The sequence below is a fragment of the Cebus imitator genome, unplaced genomic scaffold, assembly GCF_001604975.1.
Source record: "Cebus imitator isolate Cc_AM_T3 unplaced genomic scaffold, Cebus_imitator-1.0 Scaffold181, whole genome shotgun sequence".
Lineage (NCBI taxonomy): Eukaryota > Metazoa > Chordata > Mammalia > Primates > Cebidae > Cebus > Cebus imitator.
The window spans coordinates 3,105,859-3,116,829 of record NW_016107496.1 but is presented as its reverse complement, the minus strand read 5'-3'; the positions used below and the strand labels follow the sequence as shown (position 1 = coordinate 3,116,829).

The window sequence follows — 10,971 nt, the reverse complement described above, 5'->3', positions numbered from 1 at the left end:
TTTTTGTTTGAGATGGAGTTTCACTCTTGTTGCCCAGGCTGGAGTGCAATAGTACAATCTTGGCTCACTGCAACCTCCGCTTCCCAGGTTCAAGTGGTTATTCTGCCTAAGCCTCCCGAGTAGCTGGGATTACAGGTGCACATCACCACGCCCGACTAATTTTTGTATTTTTAGTAGAGACGGTTTCACCATGTTGCCCAGGCTGGTCTCAAACTCCTGACTTCAAGTGATCCACCTGCCACGGCCTCCCAAAGTGCTGGGATTACAGGCATGAGCCACCACACTCAGCCAGGAATTACTCTAAATTAGGCTTGAGAGACTAGAACTTGGTGATGTCGTCATTCCCTGTAACAGTGACTACAGAAGGAAGTACACTCATGTGGGTTGTCTGGTTGCAAGTATCAAAGTGACAAAATTAAGCAATAAAGGATATGTTAGGGTTGGGCATGGTAGTTCACACCTGTAATCCCAGCTCTGGGAAGCAGGGGCCGGAGGATCGCTTGAGTTCAGGAGTTCAAGTCCAGCCTGGGTAACATAGTGAGATCCTATTTCTACAAAAAATTAGTCAGGCCTGGTGGCATGTACCTGTGGTCCCAGCTAGTTGGGAGGCTGAGGTGGGAGGATCGCTTGAGCCTGGAAGGCAGGGGTTGCAGTGAGCTGTGATTGCACCACTGCACTCCAGCCTAGGCAACAGAGCGAGACTCTGTCTGGAAAAAAAAGGATATGTTGGGGCCAGTTGCAGTGGCTCATGCCTGTAATCCCAGCACTTTGGGAGGCTGAGGTGGGCAGATCGCTTCAGAGCTCCTGGCAGAGCTCAGGAGTTTGAGACCAGCCTGGGCAACACAATGAAACCCCATCTCTACCAAAAAACACAAAAAGTAGCTGGGCATGGCCTTGTGTGCCTGTAGTCACAGCTGCTCTGGAGGCTGAGGCAGTGAGAATCGCTTGAACCCCAGAGGCAGAGGTTGCAGTGAGCCGAGATTGCACCACTGCACTCCAGCCTGGGCAACAGAGTGAGACCCTGTCTCAAAAAAAAAAAAAAAAAAAAAAAGAATATGTTGGAAGGATATCAGGCAGCTCATAGAGGCAAAAGAATCAGGGTACAGGAAGGACAAGAACCAGCACCAGGATATCTGCAGCAGGAATGTCAGGAATGTGTGGACAGCCCCTCCAGCAGCTGCCACCTTCTGCCACTGTGTCGTCTCTAGATCCACATTCCCTAGAGAAAGAATCTAACTGGCCCAATTTGCATGATGTGTCCATCCTATGGCCAGGGAAATGGCGACCTGTGACTGGCACTATTACCAGACTTCTTAGTGCCTATGAGGGGACGAAGACCAGTGATAGGAGGGGATCATAATGAGGAGGGTGAATTATTTTTTTCTTTTTGAGACAGTCTTGCTCTGTTGCCCAGGCTGGAGTGCAGTGGCACTATCTCAGCTCACTGCAACCTCCGCCTCCCAGGTTCAAGCAATTCTCCTGCCTCATCTTCCCGAGTAGCTGGATTACAGGCACCTGCCACCATACCTGGCTAATTTTTGTATTTTTTGTAGAGATGGGGTTTCACCATGATGGCCAGATTGATGTTACTCTTTAAAAAGCATTATCTTTGCTTTGGGAGGCCAAGGCTTGAGGATTCCTTAGCCCGAGTTCAAGGTCAGCCTGGGTGACAAAGCAAGACCCCATCTCCACAAAAAATAAAAAATTATCTGGGCATGGTAGCACATGCCTGTAGCCCCAGCCACTCCAGAAGCTGAGGCAGGAGGATATCTTGAGCCCAAATCAAGGCTGCAGTGGTCTTTCATCACACCATTGCACTACAGCCTGGGCAACAGAGTAAGACCCAGTCTCAAAAAAAAAAAAAAAGGATCATCTTCAAAGGATCTCTACTGTGTACAGCAGTAATGGAAGAGAAGCTTGCATGTCCCGAGAGGAGAGTTGTTTTTCAAATGATAAAAGCCCTACTGCCTGTCCCTTTTCATAGCTCTCCTAAAAGGTGTTCCACTCCTTTGGCATTCAGAATCACTGCTGGGAGAGTTACAGGGAAAGTGCTGGCAACAGAGGCCCCTAGCTGCACAAGGCCCTCAACCCTTTTCTCTCCAGGGCTTTCCCTCCTCTCCTCAGGAGACTGGTCCTCTTTGGCATGTGCCAGAGACTTCTGGGGACTTACAGTCTGGTGGGGCAGACAAGCAGTAACTGCTGCAATAGAGGCACACCTGAAGTGAAAAATTTTGCTCAATTTTGAGATTGGCACTTTGTTTGCATATGGCCCTACTGAAGGCTCCAAGTAGGCAGAGGAAAGGGCCAGTATGCTTACCTAGGGTGGACAGGGCCATTTGGGGAACAGCTTGTTTACCCTGACTGACAAAATGGTAGTGTTGTCCAGGGGAAAACTGCCATCCTGGCAGCAGCACAAGATGGGGCTGAAGGCCAATAAAACTGGGTGGAGATGAATGTCTCCTGTCCCCTCCCCTGAGGCCCCTTGAAGTCTGTTGACAAAAGGATAGCTGTTGCAGTTTCTGAGGTTTAGCATTTAATCCTTGGAGAACACTGGTAGTTCACCACCACAAGGCTTCGTTAATCATCTATCTGTATGCCTCTCTATATAGAATTAATTGCAAGAGCATCCTCCAGTCCCTGCCCTCCAGCAGTTTGAAGGACATACTGACAGATTAGGTAAGACATGCAGAGAACTTGAGACATGGCATCCAGATAGAGAGCACACACCAAAGAGCATAATACGCACACTGCTTACAATAGTCTTTATTTTACACCAGACTGGATGCTGAGCATGTGCATATTGGATCCTGTTTTTCTGTATGTTTACACTTCCTAAATGAGGTATGTTGGCCAGGCTCAGTGGCTCACGCCTGCAGTCCCAGCACTTTGGGAGGCTGAGGTGGGCGGATCACTTGAGGTCAGGAGTTTGAACCTGGCCAACAAGATAAACCTTGTCTCTACTGAAAATACAAAAACTAGCCAGGCGTGGTGGTGCACAGCTGTAATCACAGCTACTCTGGAGGCTAAGGCAGGAGAATTGCCTGAACCCAGGAGGTGGAGGTTGCAGTGAGCCGAAATCACACCACTGCATTCCAGCCTGGACGACAGAGGGAGACTCCATCTCAAAAAATAATATAAAATGAAGTATGTGACTACATTTAAAAAAATCATGTATCAGGCTGAGCATGATGGCTCACACCTGTAATCCCAGCACTTTGGGAGGTGGAGGCAGGTGGATTGCCTGAGGTCAGGAGTTCGACACCAGCTTGGCCAACATGGAAAAACCCCATCTCTACTAAAAATACAAAAAATTATCCACCTGTAATTCCAACTACTTAGGAGGCTGAGGCAAGAGAATCACTTGAACCCGGGAGGCGGAGGTTGTAGTGAGCCAAGATCACACTATTGCACTCCAGTCTGGGTGACAGAGCAAGACCCTGTCAAAAAAAACAAAAAACAAAACAAAACAAAAATGTATTATGTATCAGCAAACTTTTTAAGATTACATTTTTTAAAATGTTTAATTTTTGTGGGTACATAGTAGATATATACATTTATGAGGTACATGAGATGTTTTGATACAAGCATGCAACGCATAATAAAATCATATCATGGAGAATGGGGATCCATCCCCTCAAGCATTTATCCTTTGTGTTACAAACAATCCAATTATACTGTTTTAGTTATTTAGGATTTTTTGGGTTTTTTTGAGACAGAGTCTCGCTCTGTTGCCCAGGCTGGAGTGCAGTGGTATGATCTCAGCTCACCGCAACCTCTACTTCTTGGTTTCAAGCGCTTCTCCTGCCTCAGCCTCCTGAATAGTTAGGACTACAGGCGTGCGCCACCATGCCTGCCTAATTTTTGTATTTTTAGAAGAGACAGGGTTTCACCATGTTGGCCAGGCTGGTCTTGAACACTGACCTCAGGTGATCCGCCTGCCTTGGCCTCCCAAAGTGCTGAGATTACAGGCATGAGCCACCCCACCCCGCCGGTTACATTTTAAAGAGAAATAAAAAGGTGCTTATTGAGGGAACATTATTAACAACTGTCAAAATTGTGAAAGTGACAGCAAATCAGTAGAGTCAGTTGAGCCAGATAGCTTCTGAGTCTGTAGTTCTAAACAATCTTCAACACATAATAGAAAATGTGAAAGAGACAAACCCAGGTACAAGAATGATCTCAATCTCTCCTGGAATTCCTGATCAGGGTGGTCAGCTAGAGTATGGCAATGCCAGCAATAGTCCTCCTTTGGATTTAGCCTTCTAGGATTTGAATTTCCTTTTCTCTTGAATATTCTCTTATCTGAGGACAAGCCAGGCTGACCTTTCTTTTATTAAGTTACATATGTGTAGCCAGCATGTCACTTTCTTTGCCATTCTTGGTTGGATTGGCATTTTCCCATGCATATATTTACATATATTTCTCACAATATATTTACATAAAATGAGTTTCATCACTTTTTTGTTGTTTTCTTTCTCTGTTTTTGTTTTTTGTTTGTGTTTGGTTTTTTTGAGATGGAGTTTTGCTCTTGTTGCCCAAGCTGGAGTGCAATGGCACTCGGCTCACTGCAACCTCTGCCTCTCAGGTTCAAGCGATTCTCATGCTTTAGCCTACCGAGTAGCTGGGATTACACGTGTGTGCCACCACGCCCAGCTAATTTTTGTATTTTTAGTAGAGAAGGGGTTTCACCATGTTGGTCAGGCTGATTTTGAACTACTGACCTCAGGTGGTCCACCTGCCTCAGCCTCCCAAAGCGCTGGGATTACAGGCATGTGTCACAGCGCCCAGCCCTCTGGTTTCTTTTATCAACGAACTTTTTAGGAATAAAAGCAACTACTCTTGCTTTATTTATGGCTTTGTTTTGTTTTCTCCCTTTATGCCTCTGTCGTCTGAGACCTTCTCTTTCAGTCTGTTCCCTGGATTAACATGCACAATCTGATGATGCCTTTCTATAGAAAGTATTTCTGTATAAATACTGGTTCACAAACCTACAGAATGCACAGGAGTGCGAAGTAAGCACAGAAGTTTGTATCACTGGGAGGGAAGGAATAATCACAGCGTTCCAACCCTAAACGGGAGGCCAAGGTAACAATATATAGCCTTTACTGAGCACTTACTATGTGCCAGGCAAGGTTCTAATGCTTTACAGTATATATTTACTAAGTCATTTCGTCCCAACAGTCACTCTATCAGGTAAGAGAAATGAAACCGAAGCAACTTGTTCAAGACCACACAGCAGAGCTGATTCCAGTGCCTGTGTTCTGTACTATTACATCCTCTTAGTCAGTGAATTCTTCTGATTAATTTGGGAACATTTCCTGCCGCAAATGAGTGAGTCAAGAGGTAGCTAAAGCATGGTACTCATTATTCAAATTGAGGTGCTCACCATGCTCTAGAACCATGGATGAGATGGCTTTATAGGCATGATCACTTTCAGCCTCGCATTTTAGGAATGAGGAAACAGATTTTCGAGATATTAAGTAATTTGCCCAAAGTCACCCAGCTAGCAAGCAAAGGAGCTGGGGCTGTTTGAATCCAAAGTCCATGACACTCCTGACCGCTGCTCAATGCTGCCCCACGAGAACGACCAGCTGGGAAGACCCGGGTGAGGCTTGTGGCTCTCCCCGCTTCACCTCCCCGCTTCACGGCCTGGGGTGTGCTGGCTAAGTTCGCTCATCTGCCGAGCTTCGGGACACAGACCTACGTGAGCAAGTGATAAACAAACGCAAATAAATGTAACTTTCCACATTAGCTGAAAATTCAGAGAACGTCAAGCCCAGGGAAATGGGACGGATCCCAGTTAGCCCGCGGCTCCGATCTCGTCCCACACCAGAGCCTCGGGGCGAGAGAGGAAGCGGCTCCGGACGGATGGCAAAGTGACAATCGGAGAAGGGCAGGCAGCCTTTCCTCCCGGGGGAGCGGAGGGGACCTGCGGAGGGCGGATTCTCTCCGCTTTTCCTGTCCCACCCCGTCGGCCTGCCCCCCACCCCCTCCGGCCTCTACGCCAACCCCGCGCGCCGCCGCGGCTCCCTCCGCTCGGGGTCCTCGGTCGGCCTCCGCCGGCCTCCGCGGTGCCCGCCCCCGTCGAGTTCAAAAGGACGCGCGGAGCGGCGCCGTCCCTTCCCCGGCAGCCAGTCGGACTGGAAAGGTGAGCACGAGGGGAGGGCGGGGGCGCCGCAGAGCCGGGTCGTCCACACTCGCGGCAGCCACCTCGGCCGCGGCAGGAACCGAAACCCGGAGCGGCCGAAGCTCAGCGCTCGGCTGGGGCCGAGGGTCGCGGCGGCAGGAACGCGGCCGCGGGACACACCGGCCGCCCCGCGCAGGGCGCCCAGCCAGGTGCTGGTAACGCGGGGGGGTCGGGGCAGGGCCGGGGGCGGGGCCGCGGGGCTAGGACCGACCCAGCCAGCCGCGTCCACCCGAGTCCGCAGGGGCGTCGAGGGTCTCCCGGGCTCGAGGCCCGGGCGGGGGCCAACTGAGGCTCGGCAGGCTGTGCGCGGACGACGCCCTGAACGGCGAAGGCAGGCCCGGAGGGGGCGGCCCAGCCCGGCAGCCCGGCGGCCCAGGCGGGCCAGAAGGCGGCCCACGGCCCTTGCCTCCCGGCCGGGTTACCGCGCTGCGCCCCTCCGCTCCGGAGCCTGGGCGCGGGTCCTGAGTTTCCCGGCCCTCTCCTGACACCTGGTGGACGGCGTCACCAGAACGCCGGACTGTGGAATCCCAGGGTACCTGTTACCGCGCTTTGGCGAAACTGGGTCCGCCGCTGATTTGCGAACCTTTGCCTGACTTTCTCAGGCCTTGAGAGATGTCCTAGGTAAATTTCGTGGCCCAGTGAAAGGATCGGGAGAGAGCGTACGAAGGTAACACCCACCTCCGCAAGTGCGTGCGGCCTCAGACCTGCTCCAGAGCGTGGTACCTGGAGCCTGATGGGGTACTCAGGGAAACCAGAAGAGGACAAGAGGAAAGGGGGAAGGGACCTAGGAAAACCTGGCGCCAGAGGCTTTCCTGGGGTTTCCAGGACTCAAAGCCCCAGGGGCCCACCCGCCACATTCTGTCTTTGCCCCTCTTCCTACAGATCTGCCTCTTCTCTAAGGAACTCAACCACTAGTGACAATGACCAGCCTCCTGACCACTCCTTCTCCAAGAGGTAGGTGAAGGCCTTTTCTAATCCCAGTGAAAGAGAATTGTTCAACATCCCCGTCCCCAGACCAGCCCTGGAAGCCTCAGCCCAGGTGGGAAAACTCCCACCTCTGTCTGCCTGCCCCACACGGGAAAGGCCTGGGAGGAAGCAGGAGGCAACTAGAGTGTGCTCCTTAGTTCGGTTTTAATCTGAAGCCTCATGGATGTGGGCCAGTTCTGGCACTACCCCTTAGGAGGATCCCTTAAGGCCAGAAGTTTGAGACCAGCCTGGGCAACATAGCGAGACCCATCTCTAATTTAAAAGATAGAAAGAAAGAGGCTGGGCGTGGTGGCTCACACCTGTAATCTCAGCAGTTAGGGAGGCCGAGGTAGGTGGATCACCTGAGGTTAGGAGTTTGAGACCAGCCTGGCCAACATGGTGAAATCCCATTTCTACTAAAAATACAAAAAAAAAAAAAAAAATTAGCCAGGTGTGGTGATGCACATCCTGTAATCCCAGCTACTCAGGAGACTGAGGCACGGAAATTGCTTGAACCTGGGAGGCAGAGGTGAGCCAAGATTGTGCCACTGCACTCCAGCCTGGGCGACAGAGTGGGAGCCCATCAAAAAAATAAAATAAATGGAAGGCAGGAAGGAAGGAAGGGAAGGAGGATAGGAAGGAAGGAAGGAAGGTTATTTTATAAGCCTAAAGGAAGGGTTTACATTCATTCCTTTAACAATTTATAGCTATGGCAAAGAATGTAGCAGAAACCCTTATAGTTAAATGTGGAAAAGAAACCTTCAAAGATAGCAGTGAAATCCTTTCTTAAAAACCTGCTAAAGATAGTATTTCTAACCTCTAAGCTCCAGTTTCATCATTCACAAAATAGGGAAAATAGTACCTATCTTATGATTTATGAAGGTTAAATGAGACAACCCATGTAGAACATCTAGAAGAGTGTGTAGTGTCTGGTAAGCACTCAGTCACATGGGTTATTAGCTCTGGGTGCTTGTTAGAAACCCATCTTTTCTCGAAAGGGATTCTACTGGCTAATTCCATTCTGATACAGACCCAGCATCAAAACCCCATTGTTCCCTGAAGGCGTGCTGGGGCTGGGCTCTACTGCTCAGTACTCTGAGAATGGATGCCCATCGTTTGGTTCATTATGAGGTTGGGCCGGACAAACTATCAGTTATTTATTGACTGTTTTCAGCATGTGCTAGTTAGGGAGAGAGAGGAACAAACCCTTGGTTGGTCTATACACCTTTGTCTTCCTATACACAGTCACATTTGTCGTTAGGACAGACATTCCCTGCTTTTACTGATGTGGAAACAGGTGACTGACAGCAATGGAAGTCTAAGACCAGACTTTTAGTTGTCTGGTGAGAAGAGAAAAAAGAGAGAAATGGCCAGGTGCGGTGGCTCATGCCTGTAATCCTAGCACTTTGGGAGGTCAAGGCAGGCAGATTGTTTGAGCCCAGGAGTTCGAGACAGGCCTGGGCAACATTGCAAAACCCTGTCTCTACAAAAAAATCAAAAAATCAGCCAAGCATGGGGTATACACCTGTGGTCCCAGCTACTCAGAAGGCTGAGGTGGGAGGATCCCTTGAGCCCAGGAGATGGAGGTTGCAGTGAGCTAAGATCATGCCACTGCACTCCGGCCTGGTTGACAGAGCAAGACCCTGTCTCAGAAAAAAGGGGTGGGGGAAGTAGAAGGGAGAAATGGGTCAGCATAGGCTTCATGAATGGGTGAGGGAGGGGATCTGAGCCTTGCCCTTGAAAGATGGACAAAGTTCTTACAAAGGGGCGCAGCAGGTATCTCAGAGAAGGATAGAATACGTTTTCACATGTATCTGCTCTAGGTAAAGGTAGAATACCTCATACCATGTGAGAAGCCACCAAGACGATTTACCCTGGAGGATGTTCAGGAAGGGGGAGGGCAGAGGACCTCCAGAATAAGCCTGCTCACAAGTAAAAAGAGGTGATACCTTGGCAGCTAGCTGAGGGATTAGAACCTCGGCAAAGGGGAGCTGTTTACTTTTTTTTTCTTTTTTTTTTTTATTTTATTTATTTATTTTTTGAGACAGAGTCTTGCTCTGTCACCCAAGCTGGAGTGCAATGGCTCAGTCTTGGCTCACTGCAACCTCTGCCTCCTGGGTTCAAGCAATTCTCCTACCTCAGCCTCCCTAGTAGCTGGAACTACAGGCGTGCGCTACCACACCCGGCTAATTTTTATACTTTTAGTAGAGACGGGGTTTTGCCATGTTAACCAGGCTGGTCCTGAACTCCTGGCCTCAAGTGATCCGCCCACCTCAGCCTCCCGAAGTGTTGGGATTACAGGTGTGAGCCACCGCGCCCAGCCTTTTATTCTTTTTTAAAATTTATGGTAAAATAAACATAGCACAAGTGTTAACATTTTAGCCATTTTTGGGCAGACAGTTCAGTGGTGGAGTAGTCCCCGCTTATCCACAGGGGAGTCATTCCAGAAGCCCCCGTAGAGGCCTGAAATCTCAGATCGTACTGAACCCCATCTACATTATGTTTTTTCCTATAAATACATACTTATGATAAAGCTTAACTTATAAATTAGGCACAGTAAGAGATTAACAATAATAATAAAATAGAACAAGTATAACTATTGTAATAAGAGTTATGTGAAAGTGGTCCCTCTCGCTTAAAATATCTTATTTACTGTAGATCTTAGAAACCTCAGTATACAGTTCTTTTTCTTTATTAAGTCAAGAACTTTCACCTTTTCACTTAAAGGAAGCATTTCTTGGCAGGTCCAAACTGCATCACTATCTTGTGGTTTGGGGCCACTATCATGTGAAATAAGGGTTACTTGGGCACAAGGGGCTGTGATATCGTGACAGCCAGTTACTAAGCATTTATAGCATGGATACAAAAGGATGATTCAGTGTCCAGGCAGGATGAGCAGGGCATGAGATTTCATCTCGCTACTCAGAACGACACATAATTTAAAAGGTATGAATTGTTCTTTTCTGGAATTTTCTTTTTCTATTAAATTTCTGTTTAATGTTTTTGGACTGTAGTTGGCCACGGGTAACTGAAACCTGTGAAAGCAAAACCGCAGATAAGGGGCAACTTCTGTATTAAGTAATTCACGTTCATCACCACCATCCATCTCCAGAACTTCACCTTCCCACCCTGAAACCTTACACCCATTAAACACTGATTCCCCAGCCCCCTGGCAACCACCATTCTATTTGCTGTCTGTATGAATTTGACTACTCTAGGTACTTCATGTAAGTAGAATTATACCGTAGTCCTTTTGTGTCAGGCTGACTTCACTTAGCATAATATTTTCAGGGTTCATCTGTATTGTAGCACGTCACAATTTTCTTCCTTTTCAAGGCTGAATAATATTGTTGTATGTATGTATTACATTTCGTTTATCCATTCATCTATGATGGACAGTTGGGTTGCTTCAACCTTTTGGCTGTTGATGCTGTTGTAAACACGGGTATACAAATATCTTTTGAGACCCTGCTTTCAATTGTTTGGATGTAGACTCAGAAGTGGAATTGCTATATCATGTGGTAATTGTGCGTTTAATTTTTTTGTGTGACTCCACCATCCAGTGTTCCACAGTGGCTGCACCATTTTATATTCCTACCAGCAATGCATAAAGGTTCCAGTTTCTCTACAACCTTGCCAACACTTGTTACTTTCTGTTTGATAGTAGTCATTATAATGTGTGTGAAGTGGTATCTCACTGTGGTTTGGATTTGCATTTCCCTAGTGTTAGTGATGTGGCACGTCTTTTCATGTGCTGATCGACCACTTGCATATCTTTGGAGAAGTGACTGTTCAAGTCCTGTCACATTTTTTAGTTG

The 10,971-nt window shown here is 48.3% G+C and overlaps 1 protein-coding gene across 5 annotated transcripts in view; it reads left to right on the top strand.

Annotated features, from left to right (window-relative positions):
* Positions 1–6,018: 6,018 nt before the first annotated feature.
* Positions 6,019–10,971, top strand: part of LOC108316138 (small cell adhesion glycoprotein) — a 25,856-nt gene continuing 20,903 nt past the window's right edge. Inside the window, exons 1-2 of one of the 5 annotated variants that reach the window (XM_017545914.2) lie at positions 6,019–6,148; positions 7,070–7,141. In XM_017545914.2, coding sequence (XP_017401403.1) covers positions 7,108–7,141 — 34 coding nt within the window. In that variant the 5' untranslated portion in view covers positions 6,019–6,148; positions 7,070–7,107. Of the gene's footprint in view, positions 6,149–6,198; positions 6,343–6,396; positions 6,855–7,069; positions 7,142–10,971 lie in introns of those variants that run through there. The other 4 variants (XM_037744728.1, XM_017545917.2, XM_017545916.2 and 1 more) reach the window with 4 other exon arrangements.